The following is a 14,212-nucleotide window of genomic DNA, read 5'->3' as shown; positions in this document are numbered from 1 at the left end:
TTATTATAATGATTAATCAGATCAAATTTGTAAAACGTCTTCAATAATTAATCAGGCCGCTGAATCAAGGATTTTTAAAAGTCATGATTTTAATTTTTAAGTTTTTAACCCAAGCCTTTGATGACCGTTACAAAGTATATGAAAACAGAGTGAAGAAACTAGAACATTCGGGAAGCGCCAGGCCCATGGTCCAACTAACGCGTTTCCCGCACTTACGCACACGCCTCATCTCTTTATATACTTATTCACACGACACAGTAATTATAAATCTGGGACAGAGAGAGGTTTGTTAACAAAGATGATCGAGGTAATATTAAACGATCGATTGGGGAAAAAGGTTCGAGTCAAGTGCAACGAAGACGACACAATCGGTGATCTGAAGAAGCTGGTGGCTGCACAAACAGGAACTAGGGCTGATAAAATCAGAATTCAAAAGTGGTACACTATTTACAAGGATCATATTACTCTTCAGGACTATGAGATTCATGATGGCATGGGTCTCGAACTTTACTATAATTAGCTTTATTAATAGGTATCTCTCTCTCTCTCCCTCTCCCCTGTCTCCCCCCCCCCCTCTCTCTCTCATGTGTGGTTTATTGTTATGAATTTTGTTAATTGTATTGTTGATTCGGTGTTTTAAGTTTTTTATATACATATGCCACTTTTGTGTTGTGCACTTGTATTATGTTGCTCGCTTTCAGCTTTGCTAATTTTTCGAGGCTTAAATTTATTAGAACCATCCAAGTTTGCCTCTTTGAACACAGCAACAATCAAAGAAAAAAACTCGATAGGCCGACCCTCAAAGTTATGCAAATGTACAGCTTGACGTTGACACAGCGAGAGGAAAGTGCATGGCACACTCCCTGCTTGAGAGTGATATACATATACAAATGCTTTAACCTTTTCTTCCTGGCTTGTTCCTTAAAGTTACTGTCTATAACACTACTGCAATATAAATATTCTTTTTAAAACTAAAACAAGTGCACCCAAGGATTGTCATAAACATCTTTTTTAAATAATATCAACTCTTAATGCCCTTGCCCGGCAAAAACTTACACCGGAAAACCTGTTCGATAGCAAGCCCATGTTAATCGCAGCTTATTAGTACTAAAATTATAACTACTGTACACGAACTCGTGCTGCAACTACGTAACATCCATTACTAGAAAGCAAAATAAACTGTACAAGCTCTTCTCTCTACAACCAGTAAGCTAGAACAATGATGAATACTAGAGTGTTACAATGATGAATACTAGAGTGTTTGTGTTTGCTGAATATGAGAACAAATTGCTAGAATATGGAAAATACAACTACTTGCTTCACTACTAAGCAGGTATATATAGACAGATGGTGGAGAGAAGGAGTGTTGAGCAAGCTAGTCAGTTACAAGCTGATGTGTCACATTGCCAGCTGTCTGCTTAGCTGGTACTGTGACCACACTCTCTTTTATTCCAATAGCCCAAGGTCTTCCAAAGCACTGGTCATCAAAAACTTAAACATTATCATGAAAAGAAGAAACTAAATCTAGTGGGAACTCTCTCATACATATCGTTCATCTGATCATAAGCCAGCAACAAATATGTGCTTTTTACTAAAGGGATTGTTAACAGTTTAAATGGAGTTAATCTACCATTGGATGGAATTCATGCGAAGTCGACAAAGATGGAGTTTTTAGATGCCAACTCAAGTGATAGGTCCATTTTTACCACCTCAGATGACGCATCCTTCACCACTGAGAGTACTAGAGACTCTTTCAGCACAGTGGATTAGGCTAATGGAGGCAATATGGATCCCGCGTCCTTGATCTTCAACACGGTATATACGCCGGAGTATTCCTCTCATAGAACTGTATCATGTTACAGTTATGGCAGCAGTAAATCCCAGTATGACATACAATGAAACCATAAATTTATTAATAAGTCCATACCATTACTTTTGTTTGCGACATTAAGTTCATCAGAACTTAATGTCGCAAACAAATTTATTAATAAGTCCATACCATTACTTTTGTTTGGAACGTCAACCAAATTTCATTCGTTCTGCCAATAAGTTCAAAGGGAGAGTTATACTGTCCAACAGAGTAACTATATGCTGGATCACCACCGTGAGCTTTGTTCATGGCGTCCATGTATTTTGTCCCAGAAAGACTTTTGATCAAATTATTGGTCGCCTCTACGACAGTAGTGTCCATATAACTGAAGATTACAAAATGAATGCATTTCAAACATAAGTAATAACGAATTCAATGCAATCATTACATGATATACAAGATAACTTCACATAAACATATCCAAGTACTGAAGTACAGATATCACAAAAAAGACAAATATTAACCCAAAGTGCAACTTCTTCTCCTTGTTTCTGCTTCTCAAGACACATGAGACACCTGTTTTTTTGAATGGAAGAAGAACTGCAATAAGACATGGAGGAAAATGAAAAGAAATGTGAGTAAATGAGTGTGTGTTCTGTGTTTATTTCTATTGCACCATGTTAGTTTTCTTGACAAACCTCGATGGCTAAGCTGTTCAACACTGTTTGAACCTTGAGCTGTGTCTTTACCTCCATCATAGAGCAAGTGTGCTGCACTCTCTCGTGACCCGGTTTTATTTTCCTCAATCATGGTCAAGCTGTTCATTTGCAGCTTTGAGGGTCGATCTATTGACTTTTTTTCTTTGATGGTCGCTGTGTTCAAAGAGGTAAACTTGGATGGTTTCTATAAATTTAAGCCATTTTTAGAAGCGTTCATCACATGACTTGGGCTTCTGAGGGCGACGATAAAATTTGCCAGGATATTAAGTCACATCATACAAACTGATATTTACCAAAATAATGTATTACTTTTTGTAATTTAACTATACTTTAGGTGCTAATAGAATTAACTGTGGTCATTATAAACGGGAATGAGAGAGTAATGAGAGAGTAATGAGAGAGTAATAGGAGTGTGTGTCTAGAGGTTGAAATGCTAATGTGTAGATGTTTTAGCATGAAAGGGGAGAAAAGTTGGGTGTGTTTCCTGATGTCATGGGGTAAATGACTGATTTTAATATATGACAAATGTTTCTAAGGCGATAGGAAAAACAATTAAAACCTAAACAAATTTTTATATGATTCTTATATACAAAAACATAGAAAGAAATATGGACTTTATAGTAGATGTACATCTATTATATTAGTCCATACATTATGGCCTTGAACAACTCATAATATATTTATATTAGTCTACAAACCAAAAACAATAAGTAGTTTCTTTTTCTTATTTACATGTATTCGTACCAAAGTTTATACCTATATATGTTCACTGATTTTGCGGTTATAAAGTACTTCAAGTAGTATATGTTAAATACTTAATAAATTATGGATAATTGCATGTTTTATTTTTTAGTGAGTTTATTATATACAAAGTTCATGATTATATTTTTGGACGTAAGCAATATCAAATGTTATGTTGAACAAGTGAATTGTCATGCATGTTTGTACTTTGTCAAGAATAAAGGTTATTTGTGATTCAAATTTTTGTATGTCTAAAATGATGTTTATGTATCTATTATCATCTATGTTGGTGGTGTTTAAAGATTTTATTGAAGAATTAGAACTATAAAAAAAAGAAAGCAAAGTTGTATTATTGCAACTCCATCAATCAACAAAAGAAACAACAATTAACCAGACCTGAAATGTAGTCACTAAACTTAGGTTGTGTTCACTTGGATAGCATGGAATGAGGGGAGGGGAGAATGGAATGGAATGACAACATAAAATTATGAACACGTTTATTTTAATATGCATCATAATTTATATAATCTTTTATATCTACTTGAGAATATTTAGATATAAACAAATTGTAAAATGATCTAAAAAATATACATTTAAAATCATTAAAAAAAAAAGACATCTTTGTTCACAATAACAACAAATTTAAGCTATTGAGAGCTTCACAAAGGACAAGTTCGCACAGGAAAAAAAGCTAATTATATTTAAATTGACATCTCGAACAAAATCATAGTCTCCTCTTTCTTGGTGTTTTTGAAACCCAAACTTTGTAGGCTTGAGGTATGAGCTTGAAAAGTTAAAAAAAAAAAAAAAAAACCAAATTTAAAGCTATATCTCATTTCATACAAGCTAGCCAAATGACCCTAGGCAAGACTGTTGGGATTATGATATTGACGTGTTAAATGTTAAATGGCTTACATGTACTATGAAAATTGTTCATTTCTTTTTGTGGAAAGATACAGGACTCAGAGCAAGCTATTTTTAAAGATTTGTTTAACTCAATCTTTGATTGTGACTCTTCATAGCATTGGAGTGGGTTCTTTTACAGTAAGAGGCTGTCTAAGAGTTGGTTTAAAAACTTTTTTTGACGTAATGGAATTGAATGCTTTGGAGGTTTAGGATGTAAGATACCTTTCGTATCGTTCATGGTAGATATATCTTGATCTACGGATTTTAAATTTTGAAATTTGATGATTAATATGGTTGATCTACAGAAGCATTAAGGTGATCATAATTACACATCAGAACTATATAGAACGCTAATTAGCTTCATTGATGACAGTTGAGAAGGCCAGTTACTATGGACAACTTAAAATGTACTCTTACAGTTTAGGGACTTTCTGCTATTAGTGTGCTATTAGTGTGTGTGCCAGTCTGAGTTATTTTACATGCTTAGCTCAACTATGGCAGGTATCGCGATATTAATATCATTATAATTTGTGGTGTTTACAGGTGCTAGGGAGCAAATTTGAAGATGAAAATATTTCGGCATGCAACCTTTTGGTCTGAGATATTCCACCAGAGCAAGCGTGATTGCTGGATGGATTGATCAAGTAAAAGAATTACCCCCAAAATTGAAAATTTAGCAGGTTTTGCAAGAAATTAAGAGGAAAGCTTGTGACTGTGTGAATGAACTCTGGTCGAATGATGTGTTCTGTTAGAAATGTAAAAAGATTAAGTTGTTGGATATTAATAAATTTTTTAACCAAAAAGAAATTGTAATTCTGCTTAAACACCATGAAAACTTTATGCATTGAAGATTGTGAAGAGTAAAGTACATCTAACATTTACTTATCGGTTTCGGTTTTTCAATAGTGTGTTCTTATACACACAATAAGCAGACTCTTAACAGTGGATTTTTTACATTAACAACAATCACATCAATTAAAATACTTCAAATTCATAGATTTTAATATTTAGCATTTACTTATTTAGCCAATAAAAGTGTAAAAGAAGGTAAAGTCTCAGGGAAGAACGTAGTTTCGAAATCTATCAACGAAGGCCATACTGATTTCAGCCCAAGCATCTTAAAAACTGAACCATTTTTCCTTTCAAATCCAGATTTTCTTCTGATACTCGTAGATGAAATGCTTTTAAATCTGTGTACGTTTTCAAAGAATTCAGCTTCCCTAACATCTTACTTATATCATCATAGGCATGTGAACATATTAAATACGGTATTTTTTATTTAGAATTTTATATTATTTGTGAACTTCTAAATAATTTCTGTAAGTACCACCTTGTCCTGTAACTAATTTTTGTAATTTTAATATTGAATGCACAAGGCTGCTAAACAATAAAGGGTTTGTCTAGTGTGTGCCCATTGGCAGATGCTAAATGCGGAATTTTATATGTTTGGAAAATTTTGATTGATGTGGTGGTTGTATATGTAGAAGGTCCATCATTATTAAAATATGAAAGCCAATCAAAAACTCCCGAACGTATAAAATTTCGCGCTTAGTATGTGCTCACGAGCACACACCAGAAAAATATGAAACAACAAATATTGAAAAGGAGAGAATGGTACGTCAGCTGTTTGTTGCTGGGAGATAGAGATCGAATGGATGGAATCTGAATCGTACACGTGTGCCTGGCGAATTAAAAAGACGACAAAAGACATAGAGAGCAGAAGTAATAAAAGTGACAGCGCTAACTCATACTCCCTCCGTCTCACTTCTTTTGTCTTGTTTGACTTTTTGTGGTCAAATTGACCAAACTTTGACTGATAATAAGTAATTATTTTAACATGATTTTTAAAAATTGAAAAAGACATCTTAAAGTGGATTAAATGTAGATTCTAATGATATATTTTTTGTAATTTTTTTCAATTATTTAATATACGTAAATTTCAGTCAAAGTTGGGTCAATTTGACCACAAAAAGTCAAACAAGACAAAAGAATTGGGACGAAGGGAGTAAGTCATAAGAGTAGTTCCTTGCGTTGCGGGGTCCACCGCACGGGCGCCCCAAATCTCTGTCCTTTTTCTTCCCTACTGCCGTAAACTATGAATAAACTAGTGAAAAAGCCGCGCTTCGCGGCGGCGTTATGAATTTTTTATAAATTTAGATAAAATATTGTTTTAGCTACTTTCCCGTCAAACATAATACTGATAAAAAAATATTATTATTTAGGTAAAAATTAATTTGGGCCGTCCTCCCCTTAAACACAATACTAATAAATAATCTTTTTTATAAATTTTGATACGAAATAATATTCTAATTCCATAAAAGTTATTTTCAGTCATGTTCCCGTTAAACATATCTTCAATATATTATATATTATCGAAAATACTATTGTATCATCTTTAGAATTTAATAAGAAATACCAAATAAGAAAAGAACTGTATCATCTTTAGAATTAAATAAGAAAAGAATTGTATTACTTTTAGAATTCTTGGACCTGATTTTTTGAATTATAATTATAATTTCTCTCCGAAATTCAAGAAAATTTAGAATACTGAATCGAACAATCCTAGAGACGCTCGCATCCTCCTTTATATATATATATATTGATTGTTTTATTAAATTTAGACACCTATATTATTTTTAAGTTCATAATAAAATTTCTCAATTACTAAGATCCTTCGACGAAAATTTGGATTTAGTAGTGGTAAACATAAACATCGTAGCACGTTTTCTCATATAATATAAAAACAATACCAGGTATACTTCTTTTAGTAACAATAAATCATAGATAAAAAGCAGTAATGGAGAGAGGCGATTTCCGGGGCGACTTCAGGGGCGATTTTCAAAATTTGAACTACCCAACGGCTCGTGAGAGGATCCATGGCAGATCCAGAAAGATGAAACTAGATGAGACCAAGCTGGTTAAAAACTTCATCTGGGCACATAACTATTGGGTAAAGAAAGATATCTTAGAAAAGCTTAATATTGGCGATGAGAGTGTGATACAAGAGGCCTTGGATCAAATACATTCTAGAAGCCTAATGGAGAAGGCTAAGGAGAGTCGGAAAACATATAGATCTACACTAATGGAGGATCATGGTGAAGCTGGATTGGTGATGGATGCAGCTTTCCATCCAAGAAAAGAGGAAGAGGAATGGCATACTGTATCTTACAAGAAAAGGCGATCGGTTCTTCCAGACAAAAACAAAAGAGATTCTGTCACCACCATTTTCTTACACAACATTCCAGATGATTCAACAGGTAGACAAATGTGGGAATTGTTTAAATCCTGTGGTAAAGTGCTAGATGTTATCTTGCCCAAGAAGAGGGATATTTCTGGGAAAAGATTCGGTTTTGTCCACACTTGTAGTGAACTAGAGGCTGGAGCTATTATAAATAATGCCAAGATGGACAAAAAGTTGGGGAGTAAAATTCGAATGACCATTAATGGGAAAAAGGAAGAGAAGCTGGGTACTAATTCAGGAAATGGGGCAAGAAAATCAGACAATAATGAGGTTAGGGCCAAGATGGACAAGGTGGGTAAAGATAAAGAGGAAGAGGAAAAAGTGGATTTTGGGAAGAAGCTTTTTGAGTTTACGGAAATTGAAGTGGATGAAGAGGTGGAGTTGGCACTGATGGATTGCAAAATAGGCTACCTATGGTTTGAAGAAAATGCTAAGGACCTTCAAAGTAAACTAAATGATATTGGTTTGGAGCAATACAGAGTTACATCTCTATCTGGAAGGAAATTTTTAATCAGAAAGGATGGCAAAGATAGTTGGGATGAGCTTATCAACACAGACCTTTCTGTTTGGTTCTGTAAAATCCGGGATTACAATCAAAATGATCATGTTATTTCGAAAGCGGTGTGGCTGGAATGCATAGGGCTCCCAATGCCTGCCTGGAAAGAGGAGAATCTAAAGGCGTTAACAAGTAGATTTGGTGAATGGATCAGCTGGTCCTATCAAGGTGATGATCTTAGTGAATTCTTCAACCCCCTAGTCTGTGTGGATACCTCTTGGATGAAACCAATCTATGATGAGATGAAGATCTTATATAAAGGGATAAATAAAAACATAATCTTGAGGGAAGTCACAGATAGGGATTATCTGGTAGGGAAAGTTCTCCCTATGGAATTCTCAAGTAGCCCTTTGAAGGAAGAGGAGGGGGAAATTTCGAGATGTAATGGTAATAAGGACACCAGTGTCAAGGAAGAGGTGAGAATTCAAGTTGGAGGTGAGCAGCAGCAGAATGAGCATGAGCAGAGGAATGATTTTCAGGACCAAGCTAAAGAAGTCTATCAAAATGACAGTCCAGAAGCTAGGAGTATTAAGACTTCTCTGCATTCTAATCATTCCGTGAGTAAACAGAACTCTAAAGATAAATTTAGGAATAATCAGTCTAGCTCAGACATCAGCTCGGATGCCACTCAGATGATAGATGCATCATCTAAATCGGAGATATGCGCCCCAGAGATGATCTTGAGTTTGCAGACAGATCTGTGTACAGATGTTTGTAAGAAGCTCAAAGTCAAAAGTAACAGGGGGAGGCCAAAAAAAATTATCAGTGCAATTCGCAACCCCTTTGAAATAGGCATCAAGTTTAAAAACAAAAGGAAAAAGGGGGGAGGTGGCAGAAGCTGTGTTAGACCAAGGGGCAAGCAGAATGCTGAGAATTGTTTACATATGGTCCCTTTAGGCTTAACGGGCAAGACGGTGCAGGAAGCTCTAGAAATCATTAGTAGTGCGGAAAATATGGGTTTAGTTATTAAGGGTGACAGAGAGAAGGTAATCATGGAAATAGCCAAACAGTTAGAAACTGGTGTACTATAAAGTTTCTTGGCTAGACTAGTTAGAGAGTTAGTTTTGTTGTAGTTGAGATACTTTTAGATGATCAGCTTAAAGTTATTTTCATGGAATATTAGGGGTATGAATAATAGTGTGGCCAGGAGGAATCTACAGGACTTGGTTAGAACAAATAAGGCGGACATTGTTTGTTTGCAAGAGACGAAATGTGAAGACAAATTAGTGTTGGAAAATAGGCCCCCCTTAAGCCAGGTTTTTTATGGTATGGCTGCTCAGCCTTCAGTCGGTTTATCAGGAGGGGTAGCAACCTTTTGGTGCTTAAATAGGGTGAAATGTTTGGCGATAGCTCAAGATAGACACTGGGTGTGGACGACTTTTAGGATTATTGGAGGAAATGGGGGGAGGTTCCATGTTATTAATATATATAGTCCGCTCTCATCGTCAATGAAAAAAGAGCTCTGGCAAGAAATGAGAGATATCTTAAGCCTGTCACAAAACGAACCTGTGGCTTTCATGGGGGATTTCAACTGTGTGCGCTCAGCTAACGAGAGATGGGGATGTGTATACAGAAGTGTAGACACAATAGATTTCAATGATTTCATTTCTGATTGTAACCTGATAGATATTAGTTTTGAGAATGCCAGTTACACCTGGTTTGGTCCTGAAGGGAAAAAGAGCAAGTTGGACAGAGCTCTAGTTAACGCAGATTGGTTCCAGATGGCAAGGTGGCAGGTGGTGGCTCTAGGTAGGAAGCATTCGGATCATAAACCGCTCTTGGTATCATCAGGGACTAGGGATGTAAGTCCCAAGCCTTTCAAGATATTTAATTGCTTCCTAACTGATAGTCTCTTAGAAGAGGTGAAGAGTCTTTCCAAAAACAAAAAGGGCTGGGAAAATGCCAATATTCAGCAAGCTCTGAGGGATATTAAAGTTACTATTAAGCGGAGTTCTAAAGGAGCCAAGGAGAAAATTGATGAGGAAATACAGCAGTTAGAGTTTAAACAGGACATACTAGATGATAGACCATCAATAGAGATAGAGCTCCTAGAGATTAGGAGGAGCTTAAAAACTCTATACGATCACAAGGAATCTATGTTGAGCCAAAAAGCAAGAATAAATTGGCTGAAGCTGGGGGATGGTAATACAAAGTTCTTTCATCAAGCTGTACAAAGGCGGAAAAGCAGGAATACAATAAGCAAATTGTATTGGGGCGGAAAATGGGTAACCGAGCACGACTTGATCAAGCAAGCCTTCTATGAGCATTATACAGAGTTCTTTAGGAGTAGGGGAGATAGTCTGTTAGATTTGGGTCTCCTATTGCTACCAAGGTTGTCGGACAAAGATAGCCAAGATTTGGTTAGACCCATTCTCAAACAAGAAATGATAGCTGCGCTGGGTTCCATGGGGGATGACAAAGCACCTGGGCCAGACGGCCTTAACATTCGTAGTCTAAAATTTTTGTGGCCTTTTATCAGCTCCAAGATGGAGAATTTCATATTTGCATTCCATGACACTGCTGCAATTCCAGCTGGCCTAAATTCCTCCTTTGTGACACTAATTCCTAAAAATGCAGATCCATCAACAGTTAGGGATTTTAGACCCATCAGCCTCATTAACACCTCAATCAAAGTCCTCACAAAAATCCTAGCAAGTAGGCTTGCCGTTCATATGGGTCATTTGACCAGTGACACACAATCCGGGTTTACTAAAGGAAGACAAGCTTCAGAGGGTATCTTGGTGGTCAAGGAGATAGTTCACTCACTCCAGAAGAACAAGTGTAAGGGGATGGTGATCAAGCTTGATTTTGAAAAAGCTTTCGATACCATCAAGTGGGAATTCCTGTTTTCAGTCTTGGAGAAAATGAATTTTAATACTAAATGGATAGACTGGATAAAGTCCTTGCTGAGTACTTCAAGAATATCTATCCTAGTTAACGGATCACCCACGAAAGAATTTTCTCCGAGTAGAGGGTTGCGGCAGGGAGACCCCCTATCCCCTCTGCTCTTTAATTTGGTTGCAGAAGTGCTTAGCGCAATGTTAAACGAAGCAGCAAATAAAGGAATCTTTAGAGGGATTACGCTGGATAAATCATCTCCTCCAATCACACACTTACAATTCGCGGATGACACGATAATCTTCGTGGAAGATTCTGTAACGTCTGTAAAGGGTGTGAAAACTGTCCTACAATGCTTCCAGTTAATCTCGGGGCTCAAGATAAACTTTGACAAGAGTGAAATTTTTGCACATAAGTGCTGCCATATTAACCAATATGAGGGTGCTCAGATTCTCAAATGCAAACTTGGCGTGTGGCCAATGAAGTACCTAGGAATTCCTATAGGAGTCTCATGTAAAAGGAAGGTGTTCTGGGATCCATTAATTAGGAGGTTTAGTCAAAAATTGGCAGGTTGGAAGGCTGACTCTCTTAATCAAGCAGGAAGATCAGTGCTTGTTAAATCGGTACTGGACAGCTTGCCAGTATATTGGATGAGTTTGCACTCTATTCCCTCATCGATATGTAACAAATTGGAGAAGATCAGGAGAGATTTTCTGTGGGGGCAGATGGAAGGCAAAGAAGGGGCACAGAAGAAGCTACATTTAGTTAACTGGGCTAAAGTATGCAAACCAAGATATCAGGGTGGTCTTGGTTTGACTCCCATCAAGATAAAAAATTTGTCCCTATTAGGAAAATGGTCTTACAGGTGGGAAAAAGAAAGGCACAGAAGTTGGAATATCTGGATTAGAGGGAAGTACAATTGCACTAGTAAGGATAGTCTCAGTGAGGGCCTGAGCCATAAAAAAATGTCAGATAGTTTGGAGGCAATTGTCAGAACAGCTCATCATTCTCTATTCAAACAGACTGCTAATCATAAGAACTTCACCTGGGCCTTGGGCAATGGTAACAAGATACTGTTTTGGGAGGATTGCTGGTTTGATGACAGCCCATTAATGGAGAAATTCAACAGGTTGTATTGCCTATCCAAGCTCAAAGAATACACTGTAAGCTCCTTTATTCAGAGTTGGTTTACATCAAGCTCTGCTAAAGACAACATCTGGAGAAGGACTCTTAGGGCCTGGGAATTAGAGGATTTAGACAAGCTAGCAATAATAGTGAAGGATGTGTCATTATCAAACAAAGAGGACAGACTCATATGGAAGGCTGCGAGGGCTGAGTACTCTGCTAAAAAAGCCACACAAGAACTTACTTATTCTGAAGAGAGAATTCAATGGGAATTTATTTGGAAGATGAAGGTTCCTAATAAGATCAAGCTCTTCCTGTGGAAACTTCATCTAAATGTCCTTCCCACCAGGGATCTTCTGTCTAAGAGAGGGGTTCACACAAATGATAACAATGTGTGTAGCTTTTGTGGTTATTCTGAAGAAACGGAGTTCCATCTCTTTCAAGGATGTCCTCGGGCTAGGTATATGTGGAACATTGTATGTTTTTGGTGGCAAATTCATCCTGGCTACTTGCATTTCAACACCTGGGAGGCGCTATGGATTTCTGCAAAGATGTTCACACACAAAAAGGCAAAGATGGTATGGAAAATAGTCTTATGTGCCACTTTGTGGGTCATTTGGCTCTCAAGAAATGCAGTAATATTCAGAGGCAAAAACCAAAGTGTTGGAGAAATGCTAGCACTGGTGAAACAACAGTCTTTAGACTGGTGCTTAGCATCAGACTTATTAGTTAAGGAGTCCTCTCGGTGGTGGTACTCAAATCCGATGGGTACAGTCACCAACTCAGAGTCATTACAAAGACAGTCTCTAATCCAAGTTCAATCAGAATTAATAGGCTTCATTGATGGATCGTTGAAGTCTAGGAATGGTCAAAGTAAGGCTGGTTTAGGAGGGTTCATTCAAAAACAAAATGGAAATGCCATTTTTACTTTTTCAGGGCCATGCAATGCTAATTCTCCATTGGAAGCGGAGTGGAGTGCACTATGTTTTTTAATAAAAAAATTTGCACAGTCAGTTTGGGCAGACAAATCACTACTGGTGTATGTGGACTGCAAGTCACTTATTAACAGGTTCTTGGAGTTATATTCTCAGTCAGGGGGAGAAGGTGATACTGAGTTGGCCATGCAAATAGCCTCGAGACAAATATTTGTAAAATTAATTCCTAGAGACCTCAACAATGTGGCAGACTTATTGGCTAAATCAGGGGCCCATAAGCCGGATATATCTTTATCTTGGGCTCTCTCCTAATAAATTCAAATTTGGGAGGGATTTAAAACTTGTACATAATTTTCAAGAGTAATGATTATTTCTAGAATCTTCTGCAGAGCCTCTGCGCCTCACCCAATCCTGCTTCAAGCCTGATAGTATTTGTCCGCCCAGGTGATGTGCTCGAAAAGAGATTTAAAAATAATCGCAAGCGCACGATCACCGTTTTAATATTTATGATTCGATCCACAGAGATTAAAATTATTTTCGCAATCCTTTAATTTAACCTAGGCGAATTAGAACAATATTTTGAAAAAGGTTTTTCTAAATTAAATCTAAATTAACTAATTAACTAATCTAATAATTATCACTTATCAAAAATTTTAATTAATTAATCTCAATGAAATTATTAGAAATAATCTAGAAATTTTCATAAACTACAATTAATTAATCAACCAAGTGAATAAAAAAAATGATTCAAAAACAAGCTCAGGCACACAAATGATTCACAGTGACTCGAGAGACTTGGACAATCATCGCAATTCCGTTACAAACAAAACAAAACAATCACTATATACCTGAAGAAGCCAAAAACCAAACTTTGCATAAATGTCAAAACAACAGTGCTCCTGACCCGTTCTAGAAACTCAGCCACGGGAATATAAAAACAAAACAGAATAACCTCACTGAACTCGGGCATACCCAGCCAACGAAAACAGGGAAATAACGCAGCAAACTCGAATACAAAACAAACTCAGACTCAGACTCGATACTAGCACACTAACTCGGCTACAACTCGGCTGAAAAACAGTACAAAACTCGGGAAGGAAAACAAAACTCGGCAAGCAACACAGAAATGACTCGAGCAGACTCGTAACAAGAACTCAACACGTTCATCAGCTAAAACAATCTAAAGCACTAAACCCGCATAAATCTCAGCCAACAGACTCGATGCAAATCGGCAAAAGAACAGGAGCGACCCACACACTGACTCAATGAAAGAAAAGAAAAACAGAACTGAAGGAAAACTCAGTAACTCGGCTGCGACTCAGCCACAACAGTAGAACAGAC

At 36.9% G+C, this 14,212-nt stretch overlaps 1 protein-coding gene across 1 annotated transcript; it reads left to right on the top strand.

The window, feature by feature from the left end:
* Positions 1–165: 165 nt before the first annotated feature.
* Positions 166–4,956, top strand: LOC108220825 (ubiquitin-like protein 5). The gene is made up of 2 exons (XM_017394687.2): positions 166–532; positions 4,720–4,956. The coding sequence occupies exon 1, from the start codon at positions 299–301 to the stop codon at positions 518–520; it is 222 nt and encodes a 73-aa protein (XP_017250176.1). The 5' UTR covers positions 166–298; the 3' UTR covers positions 521–532; positions 4,720–4,956.
* Positions 4,957–14,212: the final 9,256 nt, after the last annotated feature.

Source organism: Daucus carota, chromosome 5, assembly GCF_001625215.2.
Source record: "Daucus carota subsp. sativus chromosome 5, DH1 v3.0, whole genome shotgun sequence".
NCBI classification, from domain to species: domain Eukaryota; kingdom Viridiplantae; phylum Streptophyta; class Magnoliopsida; order Apiales; family Apiaceae; genus Daucus; species Daucus carota.
This window is presented reverse-complemented; position numbering and strand designations above follow the sequence as displayed.